At 50.8% G+C, this 17,831-nt stretch overlaps 2 protein-coding genes across 2 annotated transcripts in view; both read right to left on the minus strand.

Annotated features, from left to right (window-relative positions):
* Positions 1-4,807, minus strand: part of ZNHIT6 (zinc finger HIT-type containing 6) — a 35,711-nt gene extending 30,904 nt beyond the window's left edge. The window contains exons 1-2 of the mRNA XM_078615370.1: positions 4,530-4,807; positions 3,318-3,383 (exon numbers count right to left, since the gene is read on the minus strand). Of these exons, the coding sequence (XP_078471496.1) occupies positions 3,318-3,383; positions 4,530-4,570 (107 nt within the window). The 5' untranslated portion in view covers positions 4,571-4,807. The remainder of the gene's footprint in view (positions 1-3,317; positions 3,384-4,529) is intronic.
* A 735-nt stretch (positions 4,808-5,542) lies between these two features.
* RCL1 (RNA terminal phosphate cyclase like 1) lies at positions 5,543-15,899 on the minus strand. Its single transcript, XM_078615369.1, has 9 exons — positions 15,609-15,899; positions 15,101-15,172; positions 14,175-14,350; positions 13,652-13,726; positions 13,346-13,470; positions 12,759-12,884; positions 11,770-11,926; positions 8,585-8,688; positions 5,543-7,851 (listed from the first exon to the last, which is right to left on the minus strand). Exons 1-9 carry the CDS (start codon positions 15,733-15,735, stop codon positions 7,698-7,700), a joined length of 1,116 nt encoding a protein of 371 aa, XP_078471495.1. The 5' UTR covers positions 15,736-15,899; the 3' UTR covers positions 5,543-7,697.
* Between the last annotated feature and the right edge of the window lie 1,932 nt (positions 15,900-17,831).

A 17,831-nucleotide genomic window follows, 5' to 3' on the forward strand; every position in this document is an offset into this window, starting at 1 on the left:
CGCTTGTGAGCACTAATTGGGCTGCGCTGGTGAGCACTCATTGGGCTGCGGTGGTGGGCACTGATTGGGCTGCGGTGGCGAGCACTGATTTGGCTGCGCTGGTGAGCACTGATTGAGCTGCGGCGGTGGGCACTGATTGAGCTGCGGCGGTGGGCACTCATTGGGCTGCGCTGGTGAATGGTTCAATGGGCCAATTGACTGGAATTGCCCCCCAGGCCTAAGGCTGCCAGCCCTCCCCTGGCTGTGCTTGACTGGCTCTCCCTCCCTCAGCTCCCTCACTTGCCCCTCGGCTCCACTCCCAGTGATATTCCTGTGTGCTGGGGATGTAGATCCCCAGCACACGCACCGCTGAGTAAATGATAGAGGGGTAATAACAGAGTGATCTCTGATCTCTTGAGGGCCTGCCTGCTGTTTTCCCGTGCTGGTCAGTGACAGACAGCCGAGGAGTAGGAAACCCAATATAAATGACAGTAAGTGCATTTATATTCTGATTTCTATTCAGTTGCATGAGGTTATATGTTGTATGTTGTGTAAGCCCCGGTTCATACTGTTGCGATCTCTGAGCAGTGCGAGTTCAGCCATATGCTTGTATGGCTGAACTTGCATTAGATTCGGAAGAAAAAAGGCACATGTGCCTTCTTTTTTCCTGCAGTGGAATCGGATCGCATGGGTCTTCTCCCCCATGCGATCAGATTCCTATGCGAGTTCGCAGATCGCACTGCGATCTGTGAACAAAACTGCAGGTGTAATTAACTTTTTAATGGCACCCGCACCAGTGTGAGCCTGGGGTAAAAGCGGAGTTTCCCCAATCAGACTGCATTGATGGGCAGTGCAGTCTGTATGTCTCTGTGTGGGAAAAGTTATTGCTGGTGTATTGTTTTTGTAGTGCTGTGTATATATTGGTATTTTACTAATAGCAATTTTGACTCCCTAGGAAACAATGATGTCAAGAAAGAGAAAAATTGACTCGGAGTGTAGGATATTCAAAGAACAGTGGACTTATGATTACTTTTTCATGCAGTACAAGGAAAGAGCTGTGTGTCTGATATGCCAGAATATAGTGTCTGTGTTCAAAGAATACAATTTACGTCGACACTATGAAACTCAACATAAAGATAAATATGATTGTTTGGTCGGAGAAGTGAGAAAAGATAAAATATTAAAACTGAAAAATACATTAACTCAGCAAAATACTTTGTGAAGCAGAAGCAGCTAAATATTTCATCACTGCGAGCAAGTTTTCAAGTTGCCAAGCTAATAGCGTGCACTGCAGGACCATTCGTGGAGGGAGAATTTGTTAAAGAATGCCTTCTTTCTGTTGCCAAAGAGATGTGTCCAGAGAAGGCCGATTTATTTAGTACAGTGAGTCTTTCAGGACCTACAATTACACGGAGGATTGAAGAAATGGGAGACAATTTGCATCAGCATTTGCAAAACTCCACAAAAAAACTTTCCTATTTTTCCTTGGCACTCGACGAAAGCAATGATGTTCGTGATTCTGCACAACTTCTAATTTTTTATTCGTGGGACGAATGACTATTTCGAAGTCACAGAAGAGCTTGCTGCACTGAAAAGCATCAAAGGAACAACTACAGGAGAGGATATCTATTAAAAGGTTTGCCAAACTGTGAATGGTTTGGAGCTGAACTGGGCTAAACTAGCCAGTGTGACAACTGATGGTGCTCCTAGCATGGTGGGGTCTAATAAAGGAGTAATTGCTCTCATTAACCAAGAGATGGACAAATATAACCATTCTCATCCAATAGCCATACACTGCCTCATCCACCAACAAGCGCTGTGTAGTAAATTACTGAAGTGGGACTCTGTTATGAAAATTGTGGTATCTTGTGTTAACTTCATTAGAGCTCATGCACTAAACCAGACAATTTCAGGAATTTCTGTCTGAGCTAAATGTTGACTATGAAGATGTTCTGTACCACACAGAATTCCGTTGGCTGAGTCGAGGGAGAGTTTTGAAACGTTTCTATGACTTACTTCCACAGATTACAGCTTTTCTGCTTTCAAAAAACAAATAAGTACCAGAGCTCAATGATGCAGAATGGAAATGGCACAGATGTAACAGAGCTACTCAACAGTTTCAATGTGCAACTTCAAGGAAAGGGGAAGCTCATCTGTGATATGCAATCACATGTCAAAGCATTTGAAGTAAAATTAGGCCTCCTCATCAAACAAGTGAAGGAGGAAAACTTCTGCCATCTCCCCACAACTCAAAATCTGTTAGCGGAAAAACCATTGGTTGCATTCCCAAACAAAACATGTGTGGATTCACTGGAAAAATTGCAAAAGGAGTTCCAATTTAGATTTAAAGAGCTTCATCTCCATGAACAGGACATACAGCTTTTCCGTAACCCATTTTCTATTGACATTGAAAATGTGGATACAATTTACCAAATGGAACTGGCTGAACTGCAGAATTGTGACTCTCTGAAAGACGCATTCAAGTCAAGCAGCCTTCATAATTTCTATGCATCTCTCCCCTCTGAGACATATCCTCATCTCAGGAACCATGCACTCAAAATGGCAACCATCTTTGGCAGCACTTATGTCTGTGAACAGACTTTTTCCAGAATGAAACATTTGAAATCTCCAACCAGATCTAGACTAACGGATGCACACTTGCATCACTTGTTACGACTAGCAGTGACAAATATGGAACCGGACATTGAACATCTCATTAGCCAAAAGCAGGCCCATAGTTCCCATTGAAATACTGGCAAGTTTGTTGATTTAACGTTACTTGTTCTTCATTTCAAATATTGTATTTGTTCCCGTTTTGTTTCTTCACTTCAAAATAAGATATATGCAGTGTGCATAGGAATTTGTTCATAGTTTTTTTTAACTATAGTCCGGCCCTCCAACGGTCTGAGGGACAGTGAACTGGCCCCCTGTTTAAAAAGTTTGAGGACCCCTGGTGTAGATTGTAAGTGCTGTTAGCGAGCATGAATGCCGGAACGGCACACAAGGGGGTGGGTGGCCAGCACCATGCCCGGCTGCCTTTGTCTCCCCAGTGGTGATGTTTTTACACACCGCACCAAGGACTAATTTGAGGCTGAGTCGACTGAAGGGAGGCCCAGGAGGCCCAGGACCAATACATATACAGATAATCGTCACTGGTGTTGGCCGTGAGCGGGAATCGAACTCAGGTCGCCGGGTTCGTAGCGTTGCTCGCTAACCGCGAAGTTACCGCTCCCAACCTCCTCTGCCACACACGTGGCCGCGAATGGGTTCACGAAGGCAGCTGGCCCCTCCATCGGGCTCCTCCTACGAGGGCACCGGCGTCGCGGCGCCACTCTCACCTGCAGGAGCGCAGCAAGCAGCACGGGCAGCGGTACTTGGCGAGGGCCTCTGCGCAAACCTCACAGCTGCCCAAGAGCACACACCACAGACACACACCGAGTTTACCAGGTGAGAACTCTCATCTGGCAATACAGACCTGGGTCAACAAAAAATGACAAGCGCAAGGGCATAAGAACCAGTGCGTCTCGATGAGTGCGTGTTAATGTGGGGTGCAGCGACCCAAGTTCGATTCCAGCTCACGGCCAACACCAGTGACGAGTATCTGAGCCGGTCCAGAGCCGGTTCTGGGCCGCCCCTAGGTCGACTCAGACTCAAAACGAGTATCTGGTGCGGTGTGTAAACTAATCGCCACTGGGGAGACAAAGGCGGTCGGGCGTGGTGCTGGGCAGCCAACACCTCGTGTACCGTGTTGGCCTTTATAGGTGCTCGCTAACAGCACTCGTCCCAACAGTCCGTTAAGTTTATGCGGGGGATCTTACTGTCTCTGAGTACTCTCTCTCTCTGAGTGTCTATGAGTGTGTTTCTCCACGACAATGCCTCTACGAGTCAGCGTGTCTTTATGAGTTTCTCCACGAGAGACGGTGCCTCAATGGGTGTGAGTCTATGGGGAGCGGTAGTGCAGCGGTTAACGCGCTGCGTACGAAACTGTCGATCCGGGTTCGATTCCCACCCACCTCGTGGACCGTGCCGGTCTTCAAAAGTGCTCGCTAACAGCACTTGCCCCAACAGTCAGATTAAGCTATACGCGGATTTTTTGTCTTTACGAGAGACGGTGGATCTATGAGTGTGAGTGGATCGATGTGCGTGTCTCTACGAATGTCTCAGTGTGTGGGAGCGGTAGTGTAGCGGTTAGCGCGCTGCGCTATGAGCCTGGCGACCCGGGTTTGATTCCCGCTCATGGTCAACACCAGTGACGATTATCTGAACCGGTCCTGGGCCTCACCTAGGTCGACTCAGCCTCAAATGAGTACCTGGTGTGGTGTGTAAACATCGCCACTGGGGAGACAAAGGCGGTCGGGCGTGGTGCTGGCCACCCACCCCCTTGTGTACTTTTCCGGCCTTCATAGGTACTCGCTAACAGAACTTGCCCCTACAGTCTGTTAAGGCTATACGGGGGTCTTTGTTTTTTTGTGTCTCAGTGTGTCTCTACGAGTTCGAGTTGTCTCTATGAATGCGAGTGTGGGAGTCTTGAGTGTGCCTCTGCCTCTCACCCTTCGTTTTGCTCAGCGTGGAAGCTTATGGGCGCCGCCATTGCTCGCCGTCACGTGATGCGCGGTCGTGGCACGTGGTGACGAGCCTGGCTCCTCCCCTGGGGTCGCCTCTTCCATTTCCGGTAACCGATTAAAAAACCGGTTACCGGTTTGTCAATCAAAGACAAACCGGTTATCGGTTTTTCTCACGAACTTTATATTGCAAATATATTTTTAGATATTTGTTCTTCATAGATATATAGTTGCTGCATACACATATATAGCAAGACATAACGAATGAAATGTATTTATTTATTCATAAACTAGCTTTACTACCCGGCTTCGCCCGAGACTTGGATTATTGTCTTGGATTAATACACGGCCGACGCGGAGGGTTGGGGGGGTGACGTCAGCAGGCACATTGCGTAACGCTGCTGCATGCGGGTGACATCACAGATGGGACGTCTCTGCTCACTTGCCGTGCAAAATACAGCATATCCATTATTGCGCCCCCCCCCCCCCCAATACAAAAGTCAATTTTTATACTTTTTGCATTGTGTACAGTCTGGATACTCCCCACATGCCAAATTTCAAGTTTGTTGCATGTCGAGAAGTATGCTAAACATTTCGAACAGACACATTCACAAATTTCCCTTATATATAGAAAAAATAAAATAAATAATATATGAAGGGAGCTGCTTGTGGTGGAATGCTGACAGCGCAATGGACTTGAGAGTGGATGTTCGATCCCCCTCCCAGCGCGGCAGTTGAACAAGACAGGGAAGGGTGCGGGCATCCTCGTCTGGCCTAACACGCACAGACTCCATCATCATCATCACCATAACCAATGGTAACACATCACACTCGGTACTCGGCCCAGGACCGGTTCAGATCTACAAGAAATCGCTGGAATCGAACTCGGGTCGCCGGGTTCGTAGCGCAGCGCAGCGCAGCGCGAACCACTACACTACCGCTTCCCATACAACCACCACCAACCACATTTACAGCCGGTACCAACAAACACCAAGCAAGTGTAAGAAAGCAAACAGCTTTATTACAATTCTCGCTCGGCGAGTCGAAGGCGCAGCACGGCGCCCCAACTGCTGCTGTTGGACCCTCGCGCCGAAGACCGCGCAGATGAGGGGGTGGCGTCTCCCCTCTGCCCGTGGCGTTATTCATCTTCTCCACAGCGACGCCGATATTATCTTGTTATGCATTACATAATTATGCAGTTGCACTTTGTGTCAGACTAGCACCCATACCCCACAGAGACGGTCTTTGCCTATAAACTTCTGGCAGTTCACCATAATTGTTTCACACGAGCCTGACCTGTTGACGAGACACTAAATGTCGAAACCAGTCCAGATATTTGCTTTTATTAAAACAATGGCTCAAGCAAACCTGGCTACTAATGAAACACCAAATGTCAAAACTGGCCCAGTGTTGCTCGTGTTCAATCAACGATGCTGAAGTTCGACGCTACCAGTGTGGCTTTTGGGTGTAAGAAAAACGCGTAAACACATCATGTGAAAACACATCATGCGCAACCTTGACAATTCTGACAGCACCCCTCGCATTCACACATGGGGCTGGACGCGCATGCTGGGAGCCCGAGGTACATTTTGATTCACCGAGTCTCAAGATCATTTTTCAGGAAGGTGCTGCCAAGTGTTGGCAATAAATTGGTAATGCTGCTGTTGTGTGATCCCAAAAGAGTAATTTTCAAGTATTTTTTTAGCATTGGGATGTTTGGCCAATGCCAGTAAAAAAATGTTTTTGGAGGAAACCCACACAGAACGGGGAGAATACACAAGCTCCATACAAAAAGGCGTGGAGTTTTGACTGCTGACACTGCGTACAGATCAGCTAATGAATGACGAAACAGACTAAACCCACTTCATCATTCTGCTCTTTCGATTTCCACTGTATGTACCATACAGAACCCACCATTGTGATCTGTACTTAAAATCCAATCTCAACATCACTTGATGCAAAAATAAACCTACGTTGGACCCTGTAAATCCAATAAAATCCTAACTGGCAAATCTGTGCTCTGCTGAGCTAATTCATTAACTCCATTGTCAAATCCAAGACGTCCATCTAATTCCTTTTATCTATCCCAAGAATAACAATTGGAATACGTGACAAAGCCTTTGAAGTTGCAGCACAACGTTTTGGAACAACCTTGTTTGCTCCCTTCACATCAGAAATCTTAAAAAAATATTCTGAAGCAAAAGATTAGTGCTGGATACAGCCATATTTGCCAATGTGATTTGTAACTTTGATCCTTAGCCACGTATTGATAGTTACATTTGAATGTAAAATTATATTGAGGGGCTGCGTGCTGTCTTGGTGTGGTCTGGGACTCGTTTTGCCATTTTGCAGCCTTTCCCAAGCTTGGAAACTGATGTACATATGACATTTGTACTTATATACTTAATTTTTTATTTAAGGGGCACCACGGTGGCATGTTATCTTCCTTGTCTGGTATGCAGGTTGGGGGTTCGATCCCCACCCTGATGCCTGCTGCTATATATTTGGAGTTTGCGTGTCTCTTTCTCCCCGTGGTCACGTGGATTTTTTCTCCGGGTCCTCTGGTTTTTCCGTCCACATTTAGAAACACGCGTTTAGATTTAGATGATTTGGCTGCTATAAGTTCTCACATAAGTCACTTCGTTGAGCTATCACTTTTGAAAAGCTAAAAACTCAGTAGGACTTACCTGATAAAATAAAAATGGTTCAATTTTGTAGATTTTTTTGTGATTTTGCTTACCTTTCTAATACTTTGCACTCCTATCGTGTTTCTGTTTTGTTTGTTAATGTAACGTTCTGACTTGCCCTTACTGGACATTGCAAAATAGAGCTTCATAGCTCATTGGATTCCTATAAATAAATATTCTGATTCTAAAACCCAGGCGCGCTTTCTTGCCGTGAGGCACGTCACCACTGCGCTGCCAACCGGCCGCCCTGGAGAATTTAATCTGACAGTCAACAGAGTTCTGGTGCAAGCTGGCTCAGGCCAGCTCAGGCTCTTTAAGAGACCGTCTTGCTGAGGTTGGAGAAGCCGATGCCGACGCACGCGAGCCGTGAGGCACGTCACCACTGCGCTGCCAACCGGCCGCCCTGGAGAATTTAATCTGACAGTCAACAGAGTTCTGGTGCAAGCTGGCTCAGGCCAGCTCAGGCTCTTTAAGAGACCGTCTTGCTGAGGTTGGAGAAGCCGATGCCGACGCACGTGAGCAGGACCTTGTCGCCTCCCTTCTTGTCTCCCTCCTCGACCGCGCGCGGCTCCAGCTTGAACGTGACGGAGAAGTAGTCCCGCAGGTGGCGGAGGAACCCGACTCTGCCGGAAGGGAACGGAGAGATGGGGGCGCAGCACGCGCGCGGTTTTAAACGGCCGGCACCAACCCGTTTCGGAGGGGGGGGGAGGGCGTTCTCCGCGCTCGTTGCAGAGGTTAGCGATCTAAACCTGCTGGGCCGCCCTCGTTAATACTGCGGTCATAGTCTCACAGATTGACCATAAAAATTATTCCGTCACGCCATCCGCTTCGCTCGCGGTGGACGTTAAAAAGATACCGCGATGTCATTCGAAACGAATGGGCCATCGTGTACCCAGCTTGTTGACCCAGGAAAGCCACATGGAGTCCCAAGGCTGTTTTTCAGAAGGGTCCTGGGGGCGGGGGGGGGCAATGTTTCTGCTGCTGTGTTTGTGATCTCGATTGAGTCAATTCCAGTGGCATTTTTCGAATTTGGCAAACTTTTGACCGCGACGCCTACACGCAATGGCCTACTCGAATTCGAACGGCTTAGCAAAGCACTCAACGTGGATTGCACTTAGCAACATGGCCCCCCAACTGGAAGACTTACAGCCGTCTGTGAAACATGGCGCCTTTGTGACATGGCTGCGCAACACACGCTTCGCTTAACCAGGACTGGCCTCCACCAGCCTGGTGTAGGCCATGTGGAGGGGATCTCGGTGTTGGACATCTGTGAATACTAGATGTCTGTGAAAAATATATTTATAGCTCACCGGATTCCTCCAGTATAAATATTCTGATTTGTGTGTGCACACTCACGTGTGTGGAGAGAGAGGACCCAGAAGGAGCTTTGACACATCCTGCTGGCCCAGGGCCATGAATAGGAGCGCCAGACTCTGATTGGTCGAGTCCACACACCCACCCTAAACACGACACAGTCACATCGTCACGTTAAAGATCGTCGTCAAGTTGTAAGTGCGTATGTATATGTTGAACTTCTTTCTCGTCGTACGTAGCCAACCGTGATCATCGGAGGTGCGTGGGGGAAGGACAACAAACTAAACAAAAAAATCAGTTCAAAATAAGTTTGCAATCTAGATGATTAAAAAGTGCATAGTTCCTTGAGGCAGTGGGTTCGTTTCCCATCTTTCTTTCCCCTGCTTTTTATAACCGGTTTAGTTCATGTTGACCGTGTGTACGTTCATCACAATGCGATCTAATGGGCCCGCGCATTGCCTCAATAAAATAAAAATGCATAGCTCCTACGACTTCCTAATATCGGAAGAGTGTTCCAAACGGCCGCTGAAGTGCATCCAAATGCGATGATGCTTTATGCTCCCTCTCCCAGGCAACAACATTCATCGTGGTCTCCTCACACCAAAGGTGCATTCTTTTTTTCAAAACACAGATGCCGAGCCAGGACCCAAAGGCCACAAAATGTCAAACGGTAAGCGCCACCCAGCAATACCAACGTTGTTCACAAAGTGTATTGGAATTGGCAGTACACCGTTGCAGAATAACACACCAGTCCTCATAAAACAGTCTGAAATCTAAATTTTAATCAGCAAATCTGTTTATCAATTTACCAGTGATTTGGGTCTGTTAAAATCGAGGAACCGTCCGACCAAGTCAGGGCACAAGGAGTCAAATCTGCCTATGGAGCATGGAGCAGCCAATCGTTATCAGGCTGGATGCTGCTATACGGCAACAGACTGTGAAGCTTCGTGTTCAGCCGCTCACGTAACGTTTGTCTTCCGACTGACTCGACATTGTGGGAACTGATTTTGATGCACCACCCCGCAGGATTATCTGACCGGGGTTACGAATCGCGGGAAAGAAAATATTTTTTTCCGAAAATTTGTATTTTATTTTTTTATACCGAGCACCGCCAGTGCACCGCCAGTGCACCGCCAGTGCACCGCCAGTGCACCGCCAGTGCACCGCCAGTGCACCGCCAGTGCACCGCCAGTGCACCGCCAGTGCACCGCCAGTGCACCGCCAGTGCTCCGCCAGTGCTCCGCCAGTGCACCGCCAGTGCACCGCCAATACGTTAATTTGTTGATGTGGCGTTGCCAGTGGCGCCTTATATAACTGGGATCCCATAACATTTTAAAAATACACTTCTCAACAGGGCCCCCCCGGGCATAAACTCGTGCAGTCTCCGACTCTTATCACCCATGCGCCATCACCTCTCTACCCCCCCCGCCTCTCTGTGCTATGAAGAAGGGCCATTGCTCAAAACGTCGCCGATTATAATTTTTTCTTTCAAGGCCCCCCCACGGTGTTATTGAGAAATGCGTTGAGAACTTTTGAAAGTTATAATTACGAAAAGTTAACGCGTTTCTTCTACTGAGCAAGGTTATCATTGGGGAAGGAGGGGGGGAAAGAGACAATGATTGTGATTATGGCAGAGGGAATTCCCGAGTGGAGCAGTGTGAGGGAAGCAGGAGAAAGAGAAATCAGCTGAACTTTAGTGTGGCGAGTGAGTGGGTGATGTCGCAGTTAGCGCACTTACGGCCAACAGTGGCGATTATCTGAACCAGTCCTGGGCCTCTTCTAGGTCGACACGGCATCAAATGAGTACCTGGTTCAGTGTGTGTAAACATCGCCACTCGCGAGACAAAGGCAGCCGGGCGTGGAGCTGGCCACCCACCCCCTTCATAGGTGCTCGCTTATACCGCCCTTGCCCCAACAGTATGTCAAGGCTATACGGGGGATTTTTGTCTTTGTTGTTGTAACCTGCAGTGTGGTGAGAGGGCGAGTGGGTGAGTGTTGTTGTTGTGAGCTGTCGTGTGTGGATGAGATAAAACAGTATCTGATAGACCGAGTTCTCAAGACAGGTGGAGGAATCAATGGGTGAAAGATAGGGGAACGGCAACCATGGTAGTCGCGATGGGGCGAGCGGCCACCGGTGAGTGAGTGACTGGAGTGAATCGGTGAATTCTGTGGAGTGCAGTGAGGCAGGAGCTCGGTGCTGCACCCTGCGTGAGTGCAGCAACAGAAGCAGGATTGCATCTCAGGCCACGTGTCTGCTCTGTGTGGCAGCAGCAACGATTGTTCAGTCAGAGACGAAGGCTTCAGCGACGGCTCCGTGGAGGGTCACACCAGTTCTTGAGATCCACATTCTTCATCAAGGCTCACCTCTGGCTCAAGCGAGCTGGCTGAAAGCTATGCACTTGAGCCGGCTCTGAGCCAGCTCTGAGCCTGGTCCCAGGCACACTCATGCTTCTCATGAGCTGTCTGTACTTAAGTATGCTGAACTTATTTCGAACCGTACGTAGCCAACCGTGCTCACCAAAGGTGCGGGGGAACGACGACAAACTAATCAGATTCAAAAGTGCGTAGCTCCAGTGGTTTCCTAATACAGTGGTACCTCGGTATACGTCGTTAATTTGTTCCAGAAGGTAGGACTTATACGGAAAATGACGTATACCAAACGAATTTTTTCCATAAGAAATAAAGGCAAAGGAAATAATCCGTTCCAGAGTATAAGAAACGATATTTTATATGGCATATTATACATTAATGGGGTTGTATAAAATAATTTAGACACTACTTATTACTAAAATGCATACATAAATTAAAATAAATGCATAAATAAATAAAATCAACAGCCTACGAGGATGGTGGTGAGGAACGGAGTATACGCGGGTACGCGGTGACTCATCCCGATCCATACAAGTTCTAGCAAGCACATCGTATCCCAAGCAAGACGTCGTATCCCAAGACATTTTTTTCTCGTCAAAACACGACGTATACCAAATTTGACGTATTCTAAAGCGGTCATATACCGAGGTATGACTGTATCTGAGCAGGAGCCGGAGCCCGAGCCATGGCTGAGCCACCCACGCCCCTCTGGAAGCGGCCAAGTAGCTCCACCCCGAGGCCAAGCCACGACTGAGAACCCGCGCCAGGGGCATTCACCGAGGTCACTGTCGCGGCGATACCTCACACTGTTTGTGGAGCCCCGGGTGATGCGCAGGAGGAGCGACGCCGCCACTCACCCTGTAGATCTCTTCCAGCAGCAGCCGGGCGCAGTCCCCGCCCAGGTCCTCCGGGATGCTGGGGGGGCCTTCGCCCCCCGGAGTGGAGGTTGACTCCGCACTCAGGAAACACCCCTCTGTGGTTTCGGCGACGAGCGAGATCCCGAACCCCGGCGACCTGAGGGAGCGGAGCCGTGCCGTCACCGCCATGCTCAAGAAAGCCTTTGCCGGAAGGGCTTTTCCAAGTTTTCGCAGTAGTAAGGGGGGGGGGGGGGCGATGTTTCGTCATCCCAATTGACTAATTTCCGGTGTTATTTTTCATGACACCGGCACACAATGGCCTCCTCAAATATTTATGTATACTGGAGGAATCCGATGAGCTACAAAGCTCTTTTCTCACAGATGTCCAGGAGGACATGAATGATGCCACGGGCTCTTTCACGTCCAATGCGAATTAAGACGGCAAACGGTATTTTACGGTTAATCCATCTGCAGTAATAACCGAGATGGCCTGCCGGAGTTGAACCACGAACCTCTACAAGGAGCGGCGAACACGCTACCGCTGGGACGCATCACCGCCTGGCACCTGTGGAGGCGGTCGGGGTGGTGCTGGCACCTGTGTGTGTGACTGGGAGGCGGACGGGGTGGTGCTGGCACCTGTGTGTGTGACTGGGAGGCGGTCGGGGTGGTGCTGGCACCTGTGTGTGTGACTGGGAGGCGGACGGGGTGGTGCTGGTACCTGTGTGTGTGACTGGGAGGCGGTCGGGGTGGTGCTGGCGGCCGTGTGTGTGACTGGGAGGCTGTCGGGGTGGTGCTGGCGGCCGTGTGTGTGACTGGGAGGCGGTCGGGGTGGTGCTGGCGGCCGTGTGTGTGACTGGGAGGCGGTCGGGGTGGTGCTGGCGCCCGTGTGTGTGACTGGGAGGCGGTCGGGGTGGTGCTGGCGCCGGTGTGTGTGACTGGGAGGCGGTCGGGGTGGTGCTGGCGGCCGTGTGTGTGACTGAGGGTCTTGCCTCCCCGCCTGTGCCCCCTTGCGGTGGTCCGTGTGGATGTAGATGTCGGGTAGGAAGCGGTTGAGGACTCCGCGTGCCGCCTCCACCAGGCGGTTGGACACTTGGGGAGACACCCGCGTGCCGAAGCTGTGGCGCACGCTAAGGAAGTTAACCTCGCTAACAACAGACGGTGAGTGGTGGTGGTTAGCGGTGGTGGATAGTGCTGGTTTGGGAGTGGTGGTGGTGGTTGTTAGTGCTGGCTGGTGAGTAGTGCTGGTAAACACTGGTTGGTGAGTGGTACTGGTGAGTGTTGGCTGGTGAGTGCTGGCTGGTTAGTGGTGGTGGTGAGCGATGGTCGTGAGCAGTGGTGGTGGTTAGTGCTGGCTGGTGAGTGGTGCTGGTGAGTGCTAGCTGGTGAGTGGTGGTGGTGGGCAGTGGTGGTGAGCGGTGATGGTGGTTAGTGCTGGATGGTGAGTGGTGGTGGTGGTGGCTAGTGCTGGCTGGTGAGTGGTGGTGAGGACTCGCTGGTGATTGATACTGGTGAGTGTTGGCTGGTGAGTGCTGACTGGTGAGTGCTGGTGGTGAGTGCTGGTGGGTGAGCAGGATACGCCACTCCGCGGATGCGCTTGATCTTCCCCGGCTGCGTGAGCTGCAGGGGCTTGAGGTGGCGCCGCACAGGGCAGCAGAACAGCACCAACCCCCCACCTCCCGGGGCCATACCCCTCCGCAGCACCTACACACGGGGAGCGACACACACGGAGTGACACACGTGGGGAGCCATGAGCACTGAGCGACACACTCACTCACACAGTACAAGGTGAGAACATATAAACTGCACACAGAACGGTGCCTGATATGGGAATCGAACCCAGGTGTTGTGTTCGCGCTGTGCACCACAACGTGGCCTCGTTTACCTGCAGATCCAGTCCGACCTCCCCAATCCCGAACCGGCGGAGCAGAGGCAGCGCCGTGGCCTTGATCACATCCACCTACATGGGAGAGGTGGGCGACGTCATGACACCACACACATCGACGTCACACCACACGGCGACATCACGACAACATGCGCACCGAAGTGGTGACGTCACACCACGAGAAGAGATGGGCTGATGTGGTACAGGAGAATGTGGCACTGAGTGGAATTGGCGATGGCTAGTACCAGCGATGTCAAGATCAGCCTCTGTGGAGGAGGCTCGAGACAAATGCTACTGAACAATTGGGAGGAAGTCGCCCTCCAACAACCACAGAGGAGCAAATGCTCACGAGCAGAGCGCCAGGCGGTAAAACACACCACAGTGGGGGAGCGCAGGTGTGCATCTCCCAGTCAAATTTGAAGCCTTCGACGCTTCACATTGACTGAAAGTGCACCTAGATTTGATACGATTGGCGGCTGTTGTTTTGCGCGTGCGTGTGTGTGCTTCTGTGCGTGTGACGCACGGAGGGGTCGTGCGTGCCACTGGTTGCGCCCGCTAGCGAGGCTCTCAGTGGCGTCTTGCAAAACGGCGCCAGGCAGAGCAGCGCCTCCAGGAAGTAGCCGACGCTGCGTGAGGCCGGACACTCGTGCTCCACGGGGCCACCCCACAGCAACCCGGGATGGAAGCGCAACATCGTGCCTACACAAAGACAAAGATTCCCCCGTATAGCCTTAAAATACTGTTGGGGCAAGTGTTGTTAGCGAGTACCTATGAAGGCCGGTACGGCACACGAGGGGGTGGGTGGCCAGCACCACGCCCGACTGCCTTTGTCTCCCCAGTGGCAATGTTTACACATCGCACCGGGTACTCATTTGCGGCTGAGTCGACCTAGGGGAGGCCTAGAACCGGCTCAGATAATCGTCACTGGTGTTGGCCGTGAGTGGGAATAAAACTCTGGTCACCGAGTTCGTAGCATATTTCAGCACTAACCACTACACTACCGCTCTCCACACACAAGCGTATGCAGTTTAGGAACGTGGGTGACGAATGAAAACAGAGAACAAAAACCTAAAGAGTGCGCAAAGCACGGATAAACAACGCGCTCAGAATTATATAAAGACGCGAGGAACTGGTGGATGATTGACAGTGCACGGGGTTAATGACGTCACCCAAACTCGAGAGACGCGAATTGCGGGGCTTGGGCGGGACGCACCACGGCTGCACGGGACGATGGTGAAGACTAACAACGGAATGGCGGCCGAGGATGGTACAACGGGGCGTCCACCGAGGAGGTGGAGCGGTAAGCACTGCTGGCTACGTACGGTGCAAAATAAGTTCAACATACAGAACATGCAGATGCCGACAGCTTGGGGAGGCCTTCATTCAGAAGTGGATAGACCATGGCTGACAATGATGGCGATGATTATCACGAAGGCGACTCCAGCCCACCTGTCTCGTTGATGTCGATGCGGGAGCCGTTTGTGATCTTGTCCAGCAATCGAATGAGACTGACTTCAAAATCTGGAGAAAAACACGGGGAAGTTAATTCACTCGTGGCAGTGGCAACCCTGCTGAGTTACAACTTCTCAAAAGCATTTTTTTATTTTACCAGGTAAGGCCCACCGAGCTCTGTAGCTCTTTCAGAGGCGACCTGGCCACAAATGACAGCTCAACAAAGTGGCTCACGACGTGGACATTTATAACAGCCAAATACTCTAAATGCGTGATGTTGATTCTAAATGTGGAGTAAACAATCGGAGGACTCGGAGAAAATTACACGCGATCACGGGCAGAGAGACACGCAAACTACAAATATACAACAGGCGTCACGGTCGAACCAACGATCTCCTGAATACCAGACGCGGGAGATAACGTCTGGCCACAGTGGGGCCCACGTATCCCAGTGTCTCTGCGGAGTCTCACGCTCGGGATCTCACTCCCTCCTCCACCTCCTCACCCGCTAGCCCCGGCTCGGAGCCCCGCGCCCTCACGGCGCTGATGGTCACGCTGCGGCCGCTCAGCACGGAGAGGACGAGGCGCGGCCTGAGCCACGCGGAGCCCGAGTATCGGAGGCGAGACTCCATGGAGACGAGCAAGACGCAGGGAGAATGAGAGAGACGCGGGGAGACGCGGGGAGGGAGTCACACGGGGAGCGAGGGGAGACGGAGAGGCACGTGGTGGCGCGTACAGTAACCACGTGTGGCGCCGTGGGGTCAGAGGTCGCGTGACGTCACGGCCCGCGCGGCTAACCCCGTCTCCACGGGGTCGCCGCGATATATCACGATATACAGTACACCGTGTTATATCGCGATATATCACGATATACAGTACATCGTGTTCTCACGATATACAGTACATTTTGCTATATACAGTACATCGTGTTATATACAGTACATCGTGTTATATCTCGATATACAGTACATCGTGTTATATCGCGATATACGGTACATCGTGTTATATCGCGGTATATCGCTTTATACTGTGGGGTATTTTGTGATATATGCGTCAATGTTTCGTGCGAAATGGTGATGTCTTGTGCTATATCGCTCAATATTATATCGTTCTGTACCGTGCGATGTCGCGATATATCGCGATATGTCGCGTGCTACGTCGTTTCACTGCGAGCGTCTTGCTCGCTGCTGCTGCGGCTGCGGCAGAGCCGCGGATGTCGCTGCCCGCGCCGCGAGCCCCTGGGGAGGCCGTGCGGCACGAGGGGCGTTGCCGACGGTAAAGACGCTGCCGACGGTGAAGACGCTGCCGTAAGACGCTGCCGACGGCGAAGACGCCGCAGCTGCTGACCACAGACGCCGTGAAGCTCCCTGCCCGTGTGGGCGTCCAGGAGCCGTCACCCTCCGTGTAACTTATTCATTAAATGGCCAATTGCACTTTCACGTGTAGAGAGGACTGCAGAGCTTGGAGGGGAGTAATTTATCGCCGGCTCCTCGCTGCTGAACTGTTGCCGTCTGTGGTTCTTCTTCCCGGCGCCCCCGGGAGCGAGCGGCGTCATTGCGACGGCGCTAACGAGCCGACACGATCGATACAACGACACGGAGTGAACGAAGAGGGCAAATAAACATTTATTAGAAGACGGCGGATGCGAAGTGACACGCGGCCCCGCCACCCCGCGTGGAGGGGAGCCGCACGGAGGCCGCGTGGCGCCTGACGAGCGGCGAGACGTCGACCACCTCACGGGGGGGGGAGGTCGTGGGGTCCATCCCGACCCTGACGCCTGCTGCTGCTGGATGTTTGGAGTTTGCGTGTCTCTCTCTCTGTGGTCGTGTGTATTTTTCTCCGGGTCCTCCGGTTTTCTCCTCCACGTTTAGAATCAACGTCACGCGATGATCCACTTCGTTGAGCTATCGTTTGTGGCCAGGTCGCTTCTGAAAAAGAGCTGCACAGCTCAGTGGGGCATTAGCTGTTAACACAGCAATAGTCTCTACACTATGGGAACCTCATTTGCCAGTAAAATATGATAATTGGTTTTTTACCCTTCTATCTGGCAACAAAACTGACACCTTTTTACAAGGAGTCATGTTTGCATAGACCGCAATACCTGCAGTCATAATACAAACAAAAGACATAACTCTGATAATGTGCACTGTCCTTGAAGTTGATTGGTCCACACCTGAGACAGCTTTCCTTAGAGCCTAGTCTCACATGGGTTGGACCAGATGACGCCAAAAGGCGCACAACTCAAAGACAATGCACCATCAGAGTATGAGAGCTCGGGGCAAGCATCTACACTATGGGAACCTCATTTGCCAGTAAAAATATGATAATTGGTTTTTTACCCTTCTATCTGGCAACAAAACTGACACCTTTTTACAAGGAGTCATGTTTGCATAGACCGCAATACCTGCAGTCATAATACAAACAAAAGACATAACTGATAATGTGCAGGACAGTGCACATTATCAGAGTTATGTCTTTTGTTTGTATTATGACTGCAGGTATTGCGGTCTATGCAAACATGACTCCTTGTAAAAAGGTGTCAGTTTTGTTGCCAGATAGAAGGGTAAAAAACCAATTATATTTTTACTGGCAAATGAGGTTCCCATAGTGTAGATGCTTGCCCCGAGCTCTCATACTCTGATGGTGCATTGTCTTTGAGTTGTGCGCCTTTTGGCGTCATCTGGTCCAACTCATGTGAGACTAGGCTCTAAGGAAAGCTGTCTCAGGT

Source organism: Lampetra planeri, chromosome 47 (genome assembly GCF_965212315.1).
Source record: "Lampetra planeri chromosome 47, kcLamPlan1.2.h2, whole genome shotgun sequence".
Taxonomy (NCBI): Eukaryota; Metazoa; Chordata; class Hyperoartia; order Petromyzontiformes; family Petromyzontidae; genus Lampetra; species Lampetra planeri.